Genomic DNA, 22,951 nt, shown 5'->3' with positions numbered 1-22,951 from the left:
AGGGGCTAACGGTATGCCTCACTGGGCTTCCTCAAGAAGTTAAAGAAAAAATTAAATTCCACGGTATCCACACTGTTAGGTTAGAGTGTGCTGTCTCCTTCCTCAGCCTCAGTGGGAGCCCCTGCTGTGCCCTGGGGACTTTACCTACCCTAACCTAGATCTGTTATGCCCCCAGTTTTCCTCCTAACTCTCAAGTTGGTCCAGAAAAAGCCTTGGAGCTCCCCATGCCTTTCTTCTTCCTCCAACTCCGTATCCAGTCTGTCAGCAGATCCCCCAGTTCCATCTCCAAGAAAGATGTAGAATTAGACCCTGCCTCCTGATGGCCACCAGCACCTCCCCCAGTGCGCCCCATAGCGGTGATAGTGTCCCCCAAACAGTGGGATCCTTTCAGCCTCACGGTCTGCCTCCCCCCAGCCTGTTTTCCAGGCCCACCTCCCCTCATACTGTTCCTGGCAATGCCAAGTCCACAACTCTTCATCAATGTCATTATCCATGGTCTTTTGGTGTCCAGGTGACCTGCTTCCTCAGTGACCTTTTCGATCAGTCTCCCAAGCTCATTCCCACCCAGGCAGACAGCCCCTCACTGCCTGTCATATAGTATATGCCTGTGTTTGTTTGGGTCCCCAGAGAGTGTGCAAATGCAAAGTCAGCAGAGTCTGGGGCTTTGTTTGTTTGTTTTTGTTTGTTTGTTTTTGTTTTTTGAGACAAGACAGGTTTTCTCTGTAGCCTTGGCTGTCCTGGTACCTGGAACTTGCTCCATAAACCAGGCTGATCTTGAACTCACAGAGATCTGCCTGCCTCTGTCTCACAAATGCTGGGATTTTCTGTTTGTTTGTTTGTTTGATTTTATTTTAAAATTTGAGGCAAGGTCTTGCTGTGTAGCTAGAAGGGCCTAGAATCATGATCCTCCTGCCCCTGCTGTGTCAGTGATGGGATTACAAGCATGATGGCTTGATTTTATTCTTAGCTTTCAGCATAGTAGCTGACACACAGATTGTCTCTGCAAGTGTGTGCTGAAGGAGGGAAGCAGGGAAAGCCCTCCTCCCAGAGGTCCCCCCTTCTCCTTCCAGCTGGAAGGAAGTTTTGGGTTCCCAGCTCACAGGCCTGTATCACTTTCTAGGTGTGTCTTCCTGCCAGACCAAGGCGCCTTCTTTGTGAACTACGTCATCGCCTCAGCCTTCATCGGCAGTGGCATGGAGCTGCTGCGGCTGCCCGGCCTCATCCTCTATACCTTCCGCATGATCATGGCCAAGACGGCCGCTGACCGCAGGAATGTTAAGCAGGTACTGCCTCGGGTCCTCCTCAGTGCTCCCTGCCTGTGAGCCTCTCAGCTCTCTGGAATAAGTGCTGGGCACAGTGACAAGAGCTGTTCAAGTCCAGGCCCAGGGTCGCCTCTGCCTAGAACCTCTTTGGATCATGGCAAGTCTTTCTCTAGCTTCCGTTCTGAATCATGGGCTGGAAGAAAGAGCTTGGGATTTTTTTTTTTTTTTTTTGGTCTAACCAGTCTGGCCACATATGTATTACTTTTCTCATCCCCCTTACAAAGTGCCTGACCGAGCAGCTTAAGGAAGGAAGGATTTATTTTGGCCTTCAGTTTGAGGGTACAGTCTATGGTAGAAGGAAGGAGTCGGGGTGAGAGCGTTTTGTACCTGTGGGGTGGGAGCCTGAGACAGCCACCTCACACTAGATCCTGTTAGGAAGCAGAGAGACCAGTGATGGCGCTCAGCTTGCTGTCTCTCTTTCTTTCTTTTTTCAAAATTTATTTTATTTATTATGTATACAGAAGAGGGCGCCAGATCTCATTGCAGATGGTTTGTGAGCCACCATGTGGGTGCTGGAAATTGAACTCAGGACCTCTGGAAGAACATTCAGTGCTCTTAACCTCTGAGCCATCTCTCCAGCCCCAGCTTGCTGTCTTTCTTTCAATGTGAGGCCGTAGGGCACACAATGATGCCACACACCTTGGGTGGGCGTGGTCTTCTCAGTTAAACCTCTCTAGTACTTACACAGAGAGCTCTGTCTCCTTCTAGGTGATTCTGAATCCAGTCAAGTTGACAATTGAGATTAATCATCGCACACCAAACACATAGCTAAAACCTACACATTCAGTGGTTTAAACACCTGCTTAGCAAGAGAGAGATCTATGTCACCCATAGATCCCCTTTCCTGGGGATCTCTGTTTGGACTGATTCTTAGGAGCACCTCCCATGTCAAAGCTATTCCAGGCTATGGCACATCTCCAGACCTCCTAAGTTGGATGGTATGGGGTTGCTATTTCCCTGTGCCCTGGTGAGAAGAAGCAGGGGGCCAGTTGTCCTCTGTATTTTGGGATGTGGACACCACTGATCTCCTTGTTTCAGGCCACTTGAACTAGGGTTGAGCTGGTGGCAGGGAGAATGCCCCGTCTGGGTGAAATCTCTGGATGGTGAATACTCCAGCTTGTGTCTCTCCCAGGAGCTCATAGCCCTGGTGGTCAGACACAATTCCAGGGACTCTGTGAGAGCACACACACCAAGCCTTGGAAGATCTGGCTGGAGAGGAGAAAGCCAAGACTTGCAGAAGCTCTCCTAACTATTTGTCCTTGCCAATCCTGTTGGACACCTCCCACCCCCCATGCTTGGAGTATATAAGAGGATGTTTGGGGGCAGAACCAGCCTGGGAGTTCCTTAACCCTTTCTTTCCCTAGAACCAGGCCTTTGAATACGAGTTTGGAGCCATGTATGCATGGATGTTGTGTGTCTTCACCGTCATTATGGCTTACAGCATCACTTGCCCCATTATCGTGCCATTTGGTAAGTGGCCCTGGCATCAGTCTCAGGGTTCGTGGACAACTGACTCTTTCATACCTGTGTGAGAACGCCGGGTCATAGTGGATTCCCAGCAGTGACGTGGGGTTACTGGAACCACAGCCTGTGACACAAAATTTCCTTTCCTTTCTCAATGATTGCTTCTGCTGGCCTCTCTCATCATGTCTGGTGTGAGTTTCTATTCTGGCCCACCATGGTATCCTGTTTGATTTGTATATGTATGCATATGTATGTGTGCATGGGTGAGTATGGGTGTCCATGCACTTGGTATATAGGCCAAAATAGATATTGGATATCTTTCTTTAGTCTTTCTTTCTCTTCTCTCTCTCTTTTTTCTCTTTATTTCTTTCCTCTTTTCTCTTTCTTCTTCCTTCCTTCCTTCCTTCCTTCTTTCCTTCCTTCCTCTCTCTTTCTCTCTCTCCCTCCCTCCCTCCCTCTTTCTTTCTTTTTGATTTTCAAAGAGAAAGTCTCATTTTATAGCCTTGGTTGGCCTAGAACTTACTATGTAGACAAGATTGGCCTCAGACTCCCAAAGATCTGCCCACCTGTGCCTCTGCCCCCTGTCCTGGGACTGTATGTCACTATGCCTACCCTTGGATACCTTTCTCTGTTACTTTACACTCTGTTTTTTGGGGACAGTCTCTGAGTAAACATAGAGCTCTCTGACTGGCTAGACTGGCTAGCTCTGGGGACCTACCTATTTCCACTCCCTCCCCTAGGGTGTGGTTACAGATGTGTCCCCCATGCCTGGTGTTTACATCGGTGCCGGGTCTGATCTCAGGACCTCATGCTTGCAGCAGGCACCTTAAGGGACTGAGCTATCTCCCAGTCATGATTGTTTTTTTTTTTTAAGCTGAGGATTGAACCCAGGGCCTTGCGCTTGCTAGGCAATTGCTCTACCACTGAGCTAAATCCCCAACCTGCCAGTCATGATTTTTATTATCATTATTTTTATCATCATCATCTATAGCTCATGTATTTCATAAAGATGAAGTCTTGCTGTGTTGTAGCACACACAGATCAGCTTCAGACCCAAGACCCTCTGCTTCAACCTCCCAAACACTCAGGTTGTAGCTGTGCTCCCATGATTGGCTCTTTTTAATATAATTTAATTATTTAATTAATCAAGGACTGGAGAAATGGCTCACTGGCTAAGAGCACATATTGTTCGTGCAGAGGACCCGAGTTTGATTCCCAGCATCCACATCAGGCAGTTCACAACTGCCTGAAAACTCTGGCCTCAGAGAACTGACCTCTCTCACCTCCTTGGTCACATATATAAACATACACAGTCACATAAATAGATAACAAGATTTAAAAAATTATTTATCTTTTGAGACCAGGTCTCGCTATGTAGCTCTGGCTGTCCTGGAACTCACTATGTAGACCAGCCTGGTCTCGAACTCACAGAGATGCATCTGCCTTTGCCTCCCATGTGCTGGGCTTGTGGCCCAGCAGAATCTCCTGCTCACAGCCCCTCTTTGGCAGGCCTCATCTACACCCTGCTCAAGCATCTAGTGGACCGGCACAACCTGTACTTTGCTTACCTCCCGGCCAAGCTGGAGAAGAGGATCCACTTTGCCGCTGTGAACCAGGCCTTGGCTGCTCCCATCCTCTGTCTCTTCTGGCTGTTCTTTTTCTCCTTCCTTCGTCTGGGTAAGGGGCATTCTGCTCTGTGTCCGGTGCCAGGGGCCTCATTTTCCCACATGCCCACCAGCCAGTTGGGTCACTAACTGCTTTCACAGCACCAGTGTGGTAGAACGTGGTGCTCCTGGGTGAGGGCTGGTTGGTGTGGTGTTGACAACCTGGCTACTGAGCTAGGTCAGGTGTGACAGAGCTCCATAAATCCCCATGGAGAAGACAGTTCCTGTATCAGTTCTGGGGGGACTGAGTCAGAGGAGATGAAATTCTACAGTCACCCCCAGAGAGTCCTTGTCCTGCCTTGCCCTGGGCTCCAGAGGCTGGGGGGATCTGTCCCAGCAATCTCACTGTCAATGACCACTTACTTGGTGTCCAAAGTCTGACTAGGGATGATTCCAGCCATCACGTGGGTCCTATGCCCTGTGTACTCTTGGCTCTGAGGACACCATTCTGGCTATTGTAGTGAGGGGCAGTGGTGGAGGCTAGGGAGAAGTCACCCACAGTTTGAGCACCAGGCCTGACCCCTTCCTCAACAGAGCAAGCAAGATAGGAAGTCCCCTGCCTCAAGGCTGCTCCTGTGTTCCCAGGTCTGAAGGCCCCCGCCACTCTGTTCACCTTCCTGGTGGTGCTGCTCACCATTCTGGCCTGCATGCTCTACACCTGCTTTGGATGCTTCAAGCACCTGAGCCCCTGGAACTACAAGGTACCCGGCTGTCTGCTGTGCCTCGGCTCTCTCTTCTTCCTCCCTCCCCACGTGACTGCAGTACCAGCCTCCTGCAGCTTTTCTTTGGAAGTGGGGTGTGATGTGGCTTCCCTCCCTTCTTGCAGGCTCCTGTCCCTCTCCCTCAGTGGAGCTGAGCTGGGAGCCTGGTGCCGACTGGTTCCATTATTTTGCTGGTTATAAGTCTGTTTGTTTGGGGGAACTTAGTTCAGAGAGACCGGTTCTGTTCCTCATTGTGTCTCTGCTGTTGTCCACAGACAGAAGAGTCAGCAAGTGACAGAGGAAGCGAAGCAGAGGCCCACGTGCCCTCGACTTTCACAGTAAGCATCCGAGTTTCTACGTGGTAGCTACCCTTTGTCACTCCGGTTGTAAGGTCCCATCCAGAGACGCTGTAGGAGTGTGCTGGAAGAGTTCTATAAAAACAAATCCCAGGGCAGTTGGCAGGCTAGTTTTGAATTAATGCCAGTTGAAAGGACTCCCTAGTCAGACAGGATGCTGCACCTGCACACCACTGAGGCATACTCTGCCTAATAGATGCCCATCTTTAGGTGGACCGCAGTGCCCCACCCACTTGCCCTCACTCAGCCCTACCGCCTGGAGAGTTGGGCCTTTAGTGTGGCTGTATCCTGTGGTTGGATGCAGCTTTGTCAGGTTATTCAAGTGTCTGTGTGAGGACCTCTGACAGCACGGGAGACCGCGGACTTATGCCCCTTTGAGTTTAGCAAATGTGTAGGGCACCTGTTCTAGAAGGGGGTGCCAGGTTGGAAAAGCCCCTTTTTCTTCTTCTTCTTCTTCTTCTTCTTCTTCTTCTTCTTCTTCTTCTTCTTCTTCTTCTCCTTCTTCTTCTCCTTCTCCTTCTCCTTCTCCTTCTCCTTCTCCTCCTCCTCCTCCTCCTCCTTCTTCTTTTTCTTCTTCTCCTCCTCCTCCTCCTCCTCCTTTTCTTCCTGCCTCTGTCCTCCAGGGTAGGGTGTGGCCCTTGGGCCCGGTGGTAGAGTGGTGGCTGCTGGCCCTCTTAGCGGCTGTGAGGCTAGGACTCTGGCTAGCCTCCTCGGTCTTAGTCTTTCCAGCTTCCTTCCTGGGGTAAAAGACTCCTCTTAAGGTCCATCCTTGTCCAAGCCCCTGATAAGTTGGTATTCAGGAGCATAATTACCCAGAGACACCCTACGCCCTGCCAGCCAGCAAGGAGAGCAGGCTGCGCAGACGCTGGAGGTCCCTCATTTCCAGCCTGGGCCTGGAGGATGCATAGATGACAGACATGTGTCTCTACAGACAGCCTGGTTCCCAAATAAACTGAGATGGTCACCCAGAGTACAGGAGCAGGAAGGAGTGTTTCCTCTGAGAACTAGAGAAGCCACTTTGTGTCTTCATATGATCATGAGAACTGGGTTGTAATCTGCTTTCCATTTTGCTCTGGCTGCTGAGAAATGCACAGTTGACTTTTTTGGGGTCCAGACACTCCATGTGAATGCTATTTCTTGCTATGTATCCACCGGTTAAGAGAAAGAGGGGTAGCATGGGGCATGACCAGGATGTGGAATGTCAGACCTGCCACCATCTAAGATCTAACTCTTGAATTTGCCAACAGCCCTATGTGCCTCGGATTCTGAATGGTTTGGCCTCAGAGAGGACAGCGCTGTCCCCACAGCAGCAGCAGACCTTATGGTGCCATCCGTAACATCAGTGGGACTCTTCCTGGACAGCTTGTGGCTCAGAATCCTAGTGACAGTGTGGCCTGTGCCTACCAGGAATCCTGAGAGTGAGCAAGCTGCTGGTCTGGCAGGCTCTGGGCACTCAGGAGGCCTGAGGGACAGAAGGGACTGTAACTCAGACAGGCTCTTGAGTTCTTTCCTGTTTTAAAGCTCCTGTCTTGTGAGAAGAGGGAACCAGTGGGTCATGGGGGCTCAGGCCCTTGGCTGAGGGGATACGGTAGGGCTGCTGTCCCTATGAGCCTTCTGTAGGTTGCTTTTCTGGTTCTAGTGTGGGGAGCACCTGCAGCTTGCTCCCTCCCTCCCTCGTGTGGTCATGTGAGGATATGCACATTTATTCCCCCATCCACTCAGCAAGGGTACAGTTCTGTAGGTGGGATGATGTCCCTAGTGGTTTGTAGCCAAGATCATGTGTTGGAATTTTGCCCTCAGGCTGATCAGATTTGGAGACTATGGGTTGATGCAGAGTTGTGTCCAGGAAAGCCCAGGACACTGTTTAGCCTTCTGCAATGACCAGCGAGCCTGAGACGGAGCCCATGTGGGGTCCTACAATGCTTCCTCTGCCCCTTCTCAGGGATCAGTGGACGGCTGTAAGGACAAGGAAGTATCATGTCTTTGCTTACAGCAGCAGGGCAGCAGGCGCCTGCCCATTGGCTATATAGCCACCTCTGCACCTGCTGTGTCTCTGGGATTTTGTATAGTGTTGCCCAAGATTCTGTGACTGGGGTCACCCCGCAGTAGGCAGGGGCACTGAGAACCATTAATAAAGTACCTATTGGGCTGGTGGTAAGATCCCACCTCTCATGAGTCTTCCAGGTTAATGTGTGGCTTTTCATGTCCACAGAGACTTCACCTAGCTTCTACTTGATGTGTCTGCTCTGTCCAAGATGGGAGGAGCATAGTCAAGGGTACCCTGGAATTACGAGAGGACAGAGTGGCAGGCACAGAGAGAAGAGGGTGCCCCCCCTTTCTTCTGTCTTTGGTAGCTCTTTCTTTTTCCAGAGTGGGATCTGGGGTTGGGCCACAGGGGACAGGGTGAAGCCGGGTGCCCACATGGAACAGAAGGGGTGTGGTAAGACACATCTGGGGATATGGGACTTAGCAGTCCAAGGTTGAGTGAAAGTGTGGGCCAGGGCAGAGCTGTGGTAAATCAGAAGCTAACTACTTGGGCCTGCCTCAATTCCTTACCACAGACAGGGTCCCTTAGCATAGGGACCAGGCAGGATCTGCCATCCCTCTTTCACAGGTCTGGTGGCCCTTGACTATCAGGGCCTTTTCATGTGAGCCGGCCAGACACACTGCCTTTTCTCCATGGGCTTGAGCTTTGTGAGTGTCTGGATGGTGCCAGCACTACTCTGGGGGCTGCTTGCTTGAGGGTGGCACTGGCCAGTGACTGTTTCCAGCTGCCTTCCCTGCCTTTGCCAGTCTGGACTGATTTATAGGGCCCAGTAGGCACCAAGCACAAGGGCAGAAGTGTGAGTTCACCTCTGGGAGGAGAGCCGTGTGTGGGTCACAGAAGTGTGAGCTCACCTCTGGGAGGAGATTTCTGTGTGGGTTGCTTTGGAGTAGAGGATGTCATTTGGTCCAGCTGTGCTTAGAAGTAAAATCATTTGCCACCAAGGCCACATTGCTCAACACAGCACGTCAGGTAAACTTTAGGAAAGATGCATAGGTGTCACAGACAGGTACTGAGGTGAATTTTGCTCCAGAAAAGCTTTATTAGGTGTGCTATGAAGGGAGGAAGCAAGCCAGAGAGCCTCTGAGGATGTGGGACAAAAGGGGGTTCTTCGCAAGTTGGAGAGGTTCCATGCTGGGTGATCTAGCTAACGTGCTGGGGGTGGGGTGGGGGAGAAGGTACTAGATAAGAGTGAAATCGTAATCCAGAGTTGCCTTGGGTCTTGGCAGCAGGGGATTAGGGGTCTATGCTTGCCCATAGCTGCAAGGTGGAGGGAGAGGCTTTGAGGACAAACCAGTTGTTAGTTCTCCACCTCCTCTGCAGGAAACATGGCTAGATCTTTCCAGAGCTGAGGCACCTGGTTCTTAAAGTGGCCATGTGCTTGTTTGTTTGTTTATTTGTAGCTAGAGTTTTTCTCTCCGGGTCCCACCAAGCCCCAGCAGTCCACTTATAAAATAAACACACAGACTCTTATATAAACTGTATGGCCGTGGGAGGCTTCTTGCTAACTATTTTTATATCTTAAATCAACCCACTTCTATTAACCTATAAGTTGCCACGTGGCTTGTGGCTTACCAGTATCTTAACATCTTTTCATGGCCTTGGCTGGCAGCGTTTCTCTGCCTTAGCCTTCCACTTCCCAGAATTCTCTTCTCTGCTTGTCCCGCCTATACTTCCTGCCTGGCTACTGGCCAATCAGCATTTTACTTATACAGAGTGATATCCACAGCATTTATTTGGTGTTTTTTTTTTTTTTTTTTTTTCCGAGACAGGGCTTCTGTGTGTAGTTTTGGAGCCTGTTCTGGATCTCGCTCTGTAGACCAGGCTGGCCTTGAACTCACAGAGGTCTGCCTGGCTCTTGAGTGCTGGGGTTAAAGGCGTGTGCCACCACTGCCTGGCTGGCCGTGTGTGTTAAGATCTGTAACCTAACATGAGGGTGGTGAGACATGGAGGAGGTACCCAGGCTCTCAGAGCCTGCAGGGCACAAAAACTTCCTTTAGAAAGAGGGCGTCTTTCTTAAGGGAGACTGGGGAGACGCCAGGGCTGCTGCTGCTGCAGCTGAAGGTTGATCCCTGAGGGCATCACTGCCTCTCTGCCAGGGACACAAACTTGCGGATGTCCTGGGCCAGAAGCTTGGGCTCTTCAAAGGCAGCAAAGTGGCCCCCACGTTCCATGTAGGAATAGGAGATGAGCTTGGGGTACTTGACCTTCACCCACTTTTCTGGAACATGCAGAAGCTCAGAAGGAAAGGCGGCATAGCCGGTGGGCACGGAGACCTTCATCCTGTGAGGAAGAGGAGGGGTTGCTGTGGATTCAGGTTGTGGTCCTGCTTGCTTGTCCCTAAAGCAGGACTAGTGGCTCAGGGCTGAGAGAGGCCATGGGAACCTTAATGACAAGGACAGATTCAGCAATCAGTCAGCATTCCACTACAGCCCCTGTGTCTACTCATGAAGGATCCTCTCTATCAGGAGGACCATGTGACAGGTCGTGTGAGCCTCTAAATGCCCACTTTGCTAGTCCTGATGTCACCTGAAGGTCTCCATGTAGACCTTGCAGATCCCAATGCCTCTGTCCCCGCAGACCAGGATCCCGAGATCATCTGATGTCTTTCTTAACTTGCCATCACACCTTCTTTGGATTAAAGGCCAAGTGGTCCCCAGCCCCAGAGGCCCCTCTCCCTGCTCAGCCGGGCTTACCCCTCATGCCTGTGGACCATGACGCCCTGGCCCAGGTTCTCCTTGTAGAAGCGCTGGGAGGAGACAATGGTTCCTGTTGTCCAGTAGATCATGATGTTGGTCAGCAGATCTTCCAGGGAGAACTTCCTGGGAAAGAGCACAGATGTCCAGGCTTGGTGCAAAGGCCCTTGCCTGTCTGGCCTTCCTTAAATGACGAATGCTGTTTTCTCCCACAGACTCAGGAATCAGTCAGCCATTCCTGGGTCAAGGGCCTGTTTCTAGATGGATAGCTACTGTAGAGTGCCAACCATGGCAGGCAGCAAGCGCTAAATTCCTCAGCAGCTTTCATTCATGAATTCATCTCTGCCACCTGTCTCCATGGGAAGTCACGCCACCCCGTCTCACCACCGGGCAGCACCTGTACACCCAGGTGCTCTGAGCCCAGAGGTGCTACCACAGCTCTGACCTCCAACTTCCTCCTGGGCTTTCCAGGTCTCTGCTAGTACCACCTACCCTCTAGTGACCATTCTCCCACCCCCAGTTCAAGATTCCAGGTTTCTCAGAGAAATGAGTTTTCCTCTCTTAGGATCCCAAGGGATTTGAAACTCCTGGCAGCGGGAAGAGGCTGGTCTCCTGGGTATTCCTCAGGAGCCAGCACACAAACAGGCTGGAGGTACCAAACCAAGAGTCAAGGGACTGCGGTGCTAGTCTCGGCCATTAGTACTAAAGAGCCCTGGACTCTGGCAGTTGTTTGCCATGCCTGTGTCTCAGTTTGCCCTCAGGTAAAAATAGAACGAGGACACTTGGAAGACATGTAGGGACATCAAAGTCAAGCACAGTAGAAAACATGGGTCCCTTACTTTGATCGCATGTCAATCAATGTGATGATTTGGATATGAGGTGCCCCACACAAGGCTCAGAAACCGATTTGAGGTCGGGCTTTGGGGAAGTGATTGGATCCCGAGGGGTCTGACCTCATGAATAGGCAACTCTATAGATGTCTTTCAAATTTGATAGCATTTAGGAGGTGGTAGAAATTGCAGATGAGTCCTGCCCACAGCTCTGGAATTGGTGCTTTGTGTCACTGAACAGGGAAAGGAAGGCATAGAACCTGGGGACTACCGGTCAGAGCAAAATCCTGCACCAGGCTGAGGAACAAGACTTAAGTCCTGTGCATGGTGCATCTTCCAGAACTCTGGAGATGGGCTGGCTCCCCAGTCTTTTCCACAGCCCTCCCTTGATTGGCCCCGACAGAATCTAACCTACAGTCTAGTCTGTGGAGGTTCTGGCTGAGAGGCCCTGAAATTCTGCAATAAAGGTTGCTCACTGTCCTGGAGACTCCTTGGCTGTAGGGGGAGCTGCTGAGTTCTGAATTCTCTGTGTCACTAACCTGCTGAACTAGACATTTGTCCTGTGGGTGCCTCCCCGTCCATCCTCCACACAGGGTCCCCCGGTCACAGATGTAGGACACCAAAGACAGAGGAACTTGCTGGCCCCCTGTAGAGGGTCTTGATCAGGGATGAATAGTAGGCAGAGAAAGGTAGAGCCTGGAGACTGGGTCCTTGCAGCAGAGCGGAGGTGGGGGTGGGGGCTCACCTCTCCAGGCCTCCATCCTCCAGTTCAGGGTATTCCTGGTTGGTCCAGGTGGAGAACTTCTCTAAGATGTAGGCAGCCAGGCCCACGGGTGAGTCGTTCAGAGCACAGCCTGGATGGGACGGAGCAAGGGAGGTACTGAAGTCTGGCCCTAGGGAGTATGACTCCAGGATGGAGGTGTGGGGATGGATCAGCATTGTGCCAGGCAGAAGTCCTGTCTCCAACACAGCCCTGCCATGAATCCCGCATCTGGAGCCTGTGGAACCTCATCTGGTAAATGGGTCCAATCCTCCCCATGATCTCATGGGACTCACTATAAGGCAGTGTCTTTCAAACTGAAGGGCAGATCACTCTGGAGTTCTTGAGGTCCAAGAGAACACACACACACACACACACACACACACACACACACACACACACACACGCTTTATGTGGCACTGAGCCTTGAACCCAGAGTTTCACGTTTGCTAGGCAAGTGCTGTAGAACTCAGCCATTCATCCCACCTACAATGCTGTTTCTATAAAGGTGAGAATTTGGGTCTCTATATCCTGATACTTAAAATGAGAACAGAAGATATGGCTTAGTGGTTAAGAGCACTCACTGCTCTTGCAGAAGACCTGGGTTCGGTTCCCAGTACCCATGTGGCAGCTCACAACTGCCTGTAGCCCAGTTCCAGGGGGATTGGATGACCTTTTATGACCTCTGAGGGCTCCTACACACACAGTGCATATAACACACACACACACACACACACACACACACACACACACACACACACACACGAGAGAGAGAGAGAGAAAGGAAGGAAGGAAGGAAAGGAAAGGAAAAGAAAGATCTGAAAGTACATTAGAGGAAAACCTATTGGAAACATCGGCACATGGCTGAGATAAAACACATCCCTGCGATTAAAACTGCAGGACATTGGGGTGGAGCTCAGTGATGTGATACCTGCTGAATATGCATGAGGCTCTTCATTCATCCTTAGTGTCAAACCAAACAATCAAAAACAAAATAATAGACCCCAAACAAGCAAAACAGGAAAAAGCCCCAGACCAAACCAAAACACAAGGTTTCAACCATAACGTAGGTGAGTATCTGGAATGTTGTGTTGCCATAGGAACTGTGAGATGCTCAGAAATGGGTCCAACAAATTCTCAGGTGGGTTTTTTTGTTTGTTTGTTTGTTTGTTTTTTGTTTTTGTTTTTCGAGACAGGGTTTCTCCGTGTAGTTTTGGTGCCTGTCCTGGATCTCACTCTGCAGACCAGGCTGGCCTTGAACTCACAGAGATCCGCCTGGTTCTGCCTCCCAAGTGCTGAGATTAAAGGCGTGCACCACCACTGCCTGGCTCTCAGGTGTTTTTAAGTGGACTAGGGGACCATCCAGAGGGCCCTTATGAGTCCTCCAATCCTTTAGGGCAGTGGTTCTCAACCTTTCTAATGCTGCGACCCCTTAATACAGTTCCTCATGGTGTGGTGACCCCAACCATAAAATTATTTTCGTTGCTACTTCATAACTGTAATTTTGCTACCATTACTAATTGTAATGTAAATATTTTTTTGGAGAGAGAAGTTTGCCAAAGGGGCCGCAACCCATAGGCTGAGAACTGCTGCTTTAAGGGTCCCATCTACCTTTGATATTGAGTCACTTCATGGCTCATTAAATTACAGAAAGCCAGGGCAGTGCAAATGCCTCTCGTCAGTAGAGATGGACAAACGCATTTTTCTAGTGATCTTTATTTATCACTCTGTGGATGAGCTCTGCATTCATTAGAAAACTGGTTTGTAAGCCAAGCAGTAGTGGTGCACACCTTTAATCCCAGCACTCAGGAGGCAGAGGCAGGTGGATCTCTGTGAGTTCGAGGCCAGCCTGGTCTACAGAGTGAGATCCAGGACAACCAAGAGAAACTGGTTTGAAAAACCAAAAATGAAAGAAAGAAACCTGGTTTGTTCTTCTGTCTGCCTTTGCTGCCGTTAACATTTTACTGGTTTCCCAGGAATAAATGAATGAAGTGTTCTGGGATCTGCTCACTCGATACTGGTTAGGAAACTTTGAGCTTTTCAGGTTTCAAAGCAAGCTGTCAATAGAACCTGGGGACAGGAATGGTGGCTAGCCCTCCTCTCAGACGTGGCTGAGACTTCAAGTCCCCAGGGTATCCCAGAGCTGCTGAGCCCTCAGCCTTCTGCCCTGAGTCCCCCTTCCCTGTCCTCCTTGGAGAGGACTGAAAGTCAGGCTGGCAATGAGCAATCTAAGCCCCGCGAGCACACAATGAGTTATGTTAGTGGAGGTGTTTAGATTAGCCTGGGAATTTGGAAAGTGTGTGGAACTGTGGGAACTCGCCTCCATAGAGAATGCAGTCTCTGTTCCTAGGCCCTTGCTAGGGCCTTTCAGTCTGTGCACAGCGTTCCTAGGGGGAACCGGTTTCCCTCGGGGTTTGCCTCTCCTGAGTGTGCTTACCCACAGTGTCTGGCTTGGTGGCCTGGATGTGTAGGTAGCCACTCTCCCTCATGATGCTGTAGAAAACCTTCTCCTTGAAGGGGTACAACAGCTCGATATCCCTCTCAGTGTAGCCAAGAAATCTCCTGAAACGCCGGCCCAGGAGAGGGGTCAGGGTGTAGATATTTTTTGTAATGAAAGCTACATTCAAGTGCAGGCCTTTCACGTGGCTGTGGGCAGAGAAATGGGCACAGGTGATTTTGGCTGCTGTGAAGCACAATGAGAGGAGATGGGGGAGGGCAGGGACAGGCCACGGAACTGAAGAGCACAAGCCAGCCTCCTTCAGCAGTCTGTTCCATTGGGAATCCATGGGCTTGGAGGTGAGGGACAGGAAAGGACAGTTTCTAGAGAGTTCTGGTCAGGGCTATTTCGGAGTCTGCCAACCATGAAGGTCTATCAGGTGTGTCCAGCCTACAACCCGTGGACCACTTGTGTACCAGGAAAGGTATGAATGGCACTCAGTACATTGTGGTGATACTGGATTGTAGTGTTGGAAGGTTGGACATCCATGGATGTCGCCTGTATCTCTGCTAATGGTGCTTTGCCTGGGTGCCGGTCCAAGGGTCACCGTTCTTGTGTTATCCCAGGAGGATGGTGTCAGTGTGTTTCATTTTCAGATATTGGTAGGAGGGGAACTCTCTCTTCTGCACTGGGTCACCACGGAGGGCTTGGCTTAGAGAGAGAGAGCTCCAAGTCTCCCTCCAAAGGGGCCTGGTGTGAACAATGCTGTGTCCTGTGTAGATGCTGTACACACACAGATACCGTGAGGCTGTGCTATGTACGACTTCATCGACTCACTTGGGAACCATCTGGGCCATGTTGGTGCAGATGAGGGACCCCCAGTCCCCGCCTTGAATGTAGAATTTCTGGAAGCCCAGCCGTGACATCAGCTTGTAGAAGATCCTGGCAGTGGCCACCGTATCCAAGCCTGAGTGTGAAGGGGACAGAGAGGGGAGGGGAGTCATGAGGATGCCTTTGGAGCACTCAGGTGCCTATGAAGTGCCCCAGACTTGCCTCCCTCCAAGCTGAAGAAACGGAGGCCCACAGAAGGACAGCAGGAATCTTAGAGCTGCCAGGAAGTGTCCCCCTCACAGGGAAAGGTGGTGAGAGCTGCCCTTCTCAGGGTAGGGCATGATTCAATAGCTACCACTCTGCCAGGCAAGGAAGGTATGTGCACAGCTTGGCTAGCCTCTGCAGAATGCAGGCCACCCTGTATAGGGGCTTTAGTAGCCATGCTGGCCTAGAGCAGGGCATGGCTTAGGTATGGAGCTGTCCCTGAGCAGTAAATATAAGAGTCTAGGCCTGAGCCTAGGCAGCTATCTGTCCCCTTGACTCATGCTCTTAAAGAACTGGCCATGTAGAACCTAAAATGTCCCTCAGATTTTCTTTCCCAACTGTCTAGCCACCCTGGTTCATCTTAGAATGAAAACGTGGTGGCATCTTGGTCATATGAGGCACAGTCTGGGACGTGCCACCCTCCGGCACCCTGTACCTTTCTTGCTGGATGCCTCTGAGAAGCCATAGCCAGGAATGGAGGGACAGATGACTTCAAACACGTGCTCGTCACTCAGGCCATGGGTCTTGGGCTCAGTCAGCAGCGGGATGATCTTGTAAAACTCATAGAAGGAGCCGGGCCAGCCATGCACCATCAGCAAGGGCTTTGGGGTGCGGCCTGAGGGCAGCTGGGGAGGCTTCACATGGATGAAGTGGATGTCCAGCCCTGGGGACAGAGCAGTCGGGGTGAGGGAAGGGGGGTCCTGCTGTAGTGGAGGCTGAGGTCCTGGGGAATCTGGTTTCCCTGTGTGCCATTCCTGGGAGAGAATAAGTGCTGTGCCCTTGGTGTCCCCAAGGTACCCATGACAGCAGTGACAAGTCTCACTGTTGGGTGCTCACAGTGTGCTCTGGCTATGTGCAGGTGTTCACTGACCTCCCAGTCACAGTAGCGTGTTCTCTCTGGAGGGCAGAGATGGGCTGGGGACATTGCCTGGTTTACAGCAGGGCTCATAAACACTTGTTCACTGAGAACACATCAGGGCTGGGAGAGGCCCATATATCCAGCCACCCGGGGTAGCCTTCAGCAGAGCAGTGCAGTCTGGTCTCATGAAGGGACTATCATCCATGTGCTCATTAACATACAGAAAAGTTCACTGGTAGATGCTAAAAGCAAATCACCATGTCATATCTGTGGTGTGATCCAGTTTTTTGCAAAAGTTGGGCTAAGATTAATCAGAGAACCAGGTGTCAGAGCTTGGGGGAAAGAGGGACCTGGGAAGGTCTGTTATGAGGCAGGAGGATGGCGCCAAATATGAAGCAGGAGCTTTTCAGACTAAACTTACACTGGAGAACACAGAAAGGGAATCTAGCTGGAGACTTGATTCACCTGGGGTCTGAGGTCACCAAATAGCATTGTGGATGGTGAAGAGAACCACAAACCCAGGCCCAGAAGAACCCATCCTGCAAGCATCAGGCCTAGCAGAACCCATCCTGCAAGCACCAGGCCCAGCAGAACCCATCCTGTAAGCACCAGGTCCAGCAGAGCCCATCCTGCAAGCATCAGGCCCAGCACAGGCTGCCAGTCCTGCTAGATCACACAGGATTGTCTTAGTGGGCCGCTGTCCAACGTGGACTCGAGGCTGGAACTGTCCTCTTGGAGCATTTGTACCCTGAGGAGGGCTTTGCACTGTAACACTCTAGTAACTATGGTTACTAGGGAGACAGTAAGTCGAGGCTGAGCTCCCAAGCTTGCCACCCATGAAAGGGAAATATTGCTTAGTGCCATCCTGGCCATCGCCTGTCCTGCTTCCTCCTCCAGAGGCCACTTGCTCTAATGTCAGGCTCTGTGTGGTTTGCCACAAGAGAATATGAACTTGAAATGTTTATACAGTGGCTCTGGTTTTCTTAAGTGTTTCCATATCTGATTGTGTTTAAGGTTTGTGATAGCTGCCATGAATTGTTGACTTGACAGGATGGAGGATCATCTAGGAGACTTAGATTTGTCTAAATCTCTGGGCAAATCCTTGAGGGGTTATCTAGATTAAGTTAATTAATGTGGGAAGACCTATCATAAATGTGGGCAGTACCAGCCCACAGACTGGGTAACTGGACTGAATAAAAAGAAAGCCAGCTGAGCACAGGAATTCATTGCTCTGTGCTTCTGACTACAGATGTACCATGACCAGCTTCTTCCTGCTCCTCCCAACCATGACGTCATCACGATGGCCAGCACCCTTGAACTGTTAGCCTGTTAGCGGAAATAAACCCTTCCTTTCTCAAGCTGGTGTGTGTGTGTGTGTGTGTTTGCATATGTATGTATACGGGTGTGTGAATGTGTGTGCATGTGTGTTTTAGGCCACGGGAGGACACCAGGAATCCTTCCCTAAGATTTTGCCTTACTCCTCTTAAGAGAGGATCTGCCACTGAACTTGGAACACGTGTTGTTTTGCCTGGGCTGGGAGCTGCCAAGAATCTTCACCTTCTGACCCCACATTTCTGGGGTTACAGCTGTGATCTTTATCGCCAACTTGGTTAGTTTGGGGATCACTAAGGAGATGTGTGTGAGGGTATTTCCATCGAGAGTTAAGAGAAATGAGAAGACCCGCCCTGAATACGGGAAGCCTGGGGTGGTCAAAAGACTGACTAAGATACGGAAGAAAGGAGGAAATGGGAAGACCACATTCCTTTCTACCACTTCCTGACGACAGACAGACCAGATATGAGATTACCCCGCTGCTGCAGAGGCTTCCCTGCTGTGACAGAACCCACAAACCATGAGCCAAAAGAAACCCAATGATACTTAACTTGTCTTTGTCAGGCTTTATGTTAGAACAATGAGGAAAATAACGATTCAACAACTTTGAAGCACACCAGTGACCTTCCACCCACCCAGGGTGATACTGCATGATTGACTTGGGGTCACTCATCTCCCACAGGAAGACTTCTCCCGTGACTCACACCCCCCCCCCCTCTGCCAGGCTGGTGTTCTGGAAACTCACCTTCAATCTTGGTCTTGAAGTGAGGGTACTGGTTGAGGATCTCCACCTGTTTCCTCCAGTCAAACTTGTTTCTCCAGAAGGACACCACTTTCTTCAGGTAGTTGGAGTTGAAACCGTAGTGGAAGCGGCCTCCCTCCAAAGGCGGGGATGCCCGGAACCTGTCAATCCTCTGGTGTAAGTCCTGCAGGGAAGAAGCCAGGGTGGGTAGCAGAGGCAGGAGAGAGCTTGTGTCCTCAACTCAGAGTGAACCCTGCAGCCATAGATGGGTACCATGGAGGGGCCACATGTGTATCACAGGGCCCATGTGTGTCAGTGGATCCCCGAGAGGCTGACGGGTCCTTCCCTGTGGACTTTAGATTCCCTTTCATCTTTGTTTTGGTGGAATGGGAGGTTCAGGGAGAGGATGGAAGGATTTGCACAGGCCACACATGATGGGTTCTCCCTTTCAGCTCCATCCCAGCTGTCTTTTCATTTCTCAGGTGTGTGAACAATACTTACTCTTCTCTCTCTCTCTCTCTCTCTCTTTCTTTCTCTCTCTCTCTCTCTTTCTTTTCTTTTTTTTTTTTTTTTCTGAGACAGGGTTTCTCTGTGTAGCCTTGGCTGTCCTGGAACTTACTCTGTAGACCAGACTGGCCTCAAACTCACAGAGATCCGCCTGCCTCTGTCTCCTGACTGCTGGGATTAAAGGCGTGCATCACCACTGCCCAGCTCCAATACTCACTTTTAATTCTCCAAGCCTTCTGTAGAGTAGGGGTTGGTAAACTTTGTCAAGAGCCACAGAGCAAGATTATCAGGCTTGGCAAGGTGCAAGTCCTCCACCTTCTCCCTGCAGCAAAGGAGCTGCTACAGATGACCCCCCCCCCCAATGAACAATAAGGCCATAGTCACAGATAACCCACATCTGAGCAGTGAGGCCGTGGCCACAGATGGCCCCCATAGGAGCAGTAAGCCATGTTCCATCAAACTTGCATATATGACTGAAGCTCAAGTGTCACATAATCATCGTATACCTCCAATTATTAGCTTTCTTTTGGCTTTTGTCCATACCAGTCTCAAGCTATAAAAGCCATTCTTGACAGTGGCCAGTGCAAGAAAAGACCACAGACTACACTTGGCCTGTGAGCCGTGATGTACCAACCCTTGCTCACAGTTGAAAGACTCACCCTCACCCCGTGAGATAAAAATGGACTGTCTAGGAGGCAGTTCTAAGTGCCCTGGGTGTGAATCAGATACCCATCCAGCAACCCATCTGGGCATGCTCATTTCAGCTCATGGGACAATTCAGGTGCCACCATTTCCAGAGACTTCCCCCATGCTCTGGCCCTTCCCAAACAGGTTTGCAATCCTCAAAACTTAGCTTCCGCCCTCAGCCTCCTGGTTCTTGGTCCCTTCCTCCTTGGAACTTTGTCAGTGCGTCTGATGACATTGATTCTTCCTGATCCGTGGGTCTCCAAATCTTTACATCCTGTATTCCTTCCTCATCTACCGATGCTGACTGTGAAACTGTAGGAGGGAAGTGGGGGAGGGGCCTATCTTCTCCCACGCATTCCAGGGCTTGCACCCAGTAGGTACTCAAGCGCCTAGGGTAAAGAAAGGACCATGTCAGCTCTTCCCCCTCAGGCCCTGCTCCATCCGGGCTCTTAAGGAGGCTCTTCCCTTTGCTCTCTGTCCCTACTAGTCTGCTTCTCTTGACTTTGGGCTTGTGAGTGGCCTTGGAATTGCAGATGATTTCTGACCATTCTGCTTGTTCACACAATCTCCTGGGACCTATGGTTGTACCATTTCCAGCTTCATTTTTATCCTCTGTGAGCTGAGACAGCAAGTCCCTTGGGGCAGCATGATAAAGATCATGATGGGCCCAGGAGTACCCAACACACAGAAAGGACCCACCTGAGGCTGACCCTGTGAGCTCCATGCTGTTGCATTTCCTGGGGGGCATTGCCTCCCACATAGAATCTGGGGCATCTGCTCACTTTTCCCTTCCAGCCACCTCAAGCTCTATCCTTTAGGTTAGGCAAGGGGAAACGAATATCGCAGCTTCCTGTGACCTGTTGTGTACACAGACAGCTCCCTGGCAGTCTTCCTGACCCATCCTGGGCCTCAGGTTAAGGATGGGGAGACACAGGAGGGATAGCCCTGGAAAGTAGACACCTTTCTTGGGAGCAATCTGTGTCTTGCTTGAGGAAGAAGGCTGGACAGATAAAGGGGGTCACCAAAGGGCTACCTTTCGGCTTTTGCTCCTACCTGTAAGAGGGTGTCTCACCTTGATCTCCTCATCCGATGTCTCCACCTTGAAAGGCCGGATGCTCTCGTCTTCTCTGGCTGAGGGCTTTGACCCTGGGCCCCACCAGCCATCTTCAAGTGGTAAGGTTTCTTCCTTGTTCCGGGCGACAAACCAGTAGATGACAAGGCCCAGCACTGAAGCCAGGAGAAGTTCCAGCCACATGACTCCTGGGAGATTGAGTGGGAAAAGCAAAGTAACAAGCTTTAACATTAATTAAACATGACAAAAAGGGGTTCACCACTAGGCCTGCTTAGGAAGCATTAAGTTACATAGAAATAACTTAAACTGAAGGCCCCTGCCTCAGTGTTACCGGAGCACATCTGTAAGACAGACATCTCTTAGACAGTTTAGAGAGTGGTAAGAAATCCTCATAGTTCTGACTTAGCTGGAACTTTGGTGTATTGAAGTCGTGCTTTTAAAACTTGCCATCAGGGACCCTCCTCTCATCAGAAGAGAGCAAACATTTGACAAACTGCCTTGAAGGAACCACCCCGAGAGCGGCAAAAGTCTAGTTTAAGGCAGCAATAGCCATGCTCCTCAGCCTCTGAGATCAGCTCAATTGCTCCCCCTGTTTAAAAAAAAAAGCATCATAAAGATAACCAAAGCCTTCAGTTTCTGTTTCTGCAGCACTTGCTTAATTGCTCAAAAATGTAACTTGGTGTAGGAACTTAAAGGTCATCTGTAGAAGAACGTGTGTGTGTGTGTGTGTGTGTGTGTGTGTGTGTGTGTGTGTGTGTGTAAGATTATAACATTACAGCATTCTATATACAATGTGACACTGTTTCCAGGCTGAATTCCCTGAGCATTAGCAGGGCTCTGGATGTACACTTTAGAGTTTTCCTTTTGTCTCTGAGTGCGGGTTCAATTTCTCATGGGGTGAGGTAAACTTCCATAACAAGATGAGGGGACCAGCAAGAGGAATGACTTGGCCAGGAGTTGGTGCCAGGCAGGCCAGAGGTTCCAGGTGCCAATGGGCTCCTCCCTGGCACCTGCCCCACCGACTCCTGGCTCTGTTCATGCTTGTCCTGTAAGAAAAATGTCAATGATGACAGAATGAAAACCACGCTTTTGTCTCAGCTGGGTTTTGCTTTTTACAAGAGCCCTGGGTTGATGATTGTTTGATGGTGGCTGTGCTTGCACACAGCCACCGCCGCCTCACCTAGAAGTACTTCTTCAAGGTGTCGTCAGCACAGTGACTGTGCACTCCGTCTCAGACTGAGGCACTGTCCTTACCAATCACTATGGTCAAAGGTCATTAAAAAAAAAACAACCTCTGCCATGTGTCTTTTCTTTGTATACCTTTGGTGCCTGTCTTGGAACTCAATTTGTAGACCAGGCTGGCCTCAAACTCACAGAGATCCGCCTGCCTCTGCCTCCCAAGTGCTGGGATTAAAGGCGTGCGACACCACTGCCCGGCTGGTTTGTTTGGTTTTAATTGCTGTGGCTGTGGCTACAGTCCACATTCTCAACCACACTAGGCCAGAACTCTTTCTCGCTCATCTGAGCCCCACATTCCTTCTTTGGCCTTTAAGAACATCCCTTTGTTCCAGCCTCTTTGACTACGTCGTGGTTTATGATTTATGTGTTCCTGCACAGGTAAAGCTACCACACTCCCACTACGTCAAGAAAGCCATGCACTATTCTGGGGAAATAGCCTGGTGACTTGGGCACGACACTGGATGGGTCCCTGGGGTGCATTCTGAGGCCTGGGACCTTTGAGGGAGTCTTCGGCTCCTGAAGTTGCTAGGGAGGCTTTCTGCACACCTAGATCCCTGGGAGAGGAGGGACTGTCGCTGTGGTCGTGACAGCAGGGCTTGGGTCTGGGACTAGAGCAGACCGGGCTCCTTGCTCTGTCTCTGTCTCTGAGGGCTGTCCTTGAGGTGTGCAAAGTGGGGCAAGAGGTCAAAGGTTCTGGGAGATGGAGTCCAGGTGGTGATAATGGATTAGGAAGCCACCCATATCTCTGTGTATTTCCAACAGCTGTATTGAAATAGACTGCACATGCCCTTCAAGGGTCTAATCCAGCTGGTTGGTGTGTACTCATGGTGTGTGCAGTCACCCATGTGGTTCCTGGCTCTTCTATGTCTCACTCCATATACAGCTGGTTCTTCTATGTCCTCCCCTGGGCCCAATGCAAGCAGTTCTCAAATTTTCATGGCTACTTGTGGCCTATTAAAACTCAGAAAATCCGGTTATGTGTTGATCTGAATTTGTTTGATTCCTGTGCATTTTTTTTTTCCTCAGAGAGGAGGGAAGGAACTTGGTTTCTGCAAACCAGTGAGTCTCAGCCCAGACTGTGGCCTGGCTCCTCAGCTTCCCTTTTCCCAGGGAGCAGTCAGCATGGCTGTGTCGGAAGGAGTTG

At 50.5% G+C, this 22,951-nt stretch overlaps 2 protein-coding genes across 5 annotated transcripts in view; one reads left to right on the top strand and one right to left on the bottom strand.

Moving 5' to 3' along the window:
* Tmem63a (transmembrane protein 63A) overlaps positions 1-7,690 on the top strand; it is a 38,108-nt gene extending 30,418 nt beyond the window's left edge. For all 4 annotated transcript variants that reach the window (XM_036202372.1, XM_036202373.1, XM_036202374.1 and 1 more), the window contains exons 18-23: positions 1,121-1,283; positions 2,687-2,792; positions 4,296-4,463; positions 5,036-5,151; positions 5,427-5,489; positions 6,755-7,690. In XM_036202372.1, the coding sequence (XP_036058265.1) occupies positions 1,121-1,283; positions 2,687-2,792; positions 4,296-4,463; positions 5,036-5,151; positions 5,427-5,489; positions 6,755-6,844 (706 nt within the window). In that variant the 3' untranslated portion in view covers positions 6,845-7,690. The remainder of the gene's footprint in view (positions 1-1,120; positions 1,284-2,686; positions 2,793-4,295; positions 4,464-5,035; positions 5,152-5,426; positions 5,490-6,754) is intronic.
* Positions 7,691-9,535: 1,845 nt separating this feature from the next.
* LOC118592741 (epoxide hydrolase 1-like) lies at positions 9,536-20,753 on the bottom strand. The gene is made up of 8 exons (XM_036201772.1): positions 20,569-20,753; positions 18,306-18,486; positions 15,806-16,033; positions 15,112-15,241; positions 14,275-14,483; positions 11,823-11,931; positions 10,248-10,373; positions 9,536-9,834 (listed from the first exon to the last, which is right to left on the bottom strand). The coding sequence occupies exons 1-8, from the start codon at positions 20,749-20,751 to the stop codon at positions 9,633-9,635; spliced, it is 1,368 nt and encodes a 455-aa protein (XP_036057665.1). The 5' UTR covers positions 20,752-20,753; the 3' UTR covers positions 9,536-9,632.
* Between the last annotated feature and the right edge of the window lie 2,198 nt (positions 20,754-22,951).

This window comes from Onychomys torridus, chromosome 11 (assembly GCF_903995425.1).
Source record: "Onychomys torridus chromosome 11, mOncTor1.1, whole genome shotgun sequence".
In the NCBI taxonomy this organism is placed as follows: Eukaryota; Metazoa; Chordata; class Mammalia; order Rodentia; family Cricetidae; genus Onychomys; species Onychomys torridus.
This window is presented reverse-complemented; position numbering and strand designations above follow the sequence as displayed.

Excerpts from the sequence above, each read along its gene's own strand:
- LOC118592741 (XM_036201772.1), bottom strand. The coding sequence starts at position 20,751 with ATGTGGCTGGAACTTCTCCTGGCTTCAGTGCTGGGCCTTGTCATCTAC. Across the intron at positions 16,034-18,305 it reads CTTCAAGACCAAGATTGAAG|GGCTGGACATCCACTTCATC; the intron begins GTGAGTTTCCAG and ends CTCTGTCCCCAG. Across the intron at positions 9,835-10,247 it reads ATGGTCCACAGGCATGAGGG|GATGAAGGTCTCCGTGCCCA; the intron begins GTAAGCCCGGCT and ends TCTTCCTCACAG.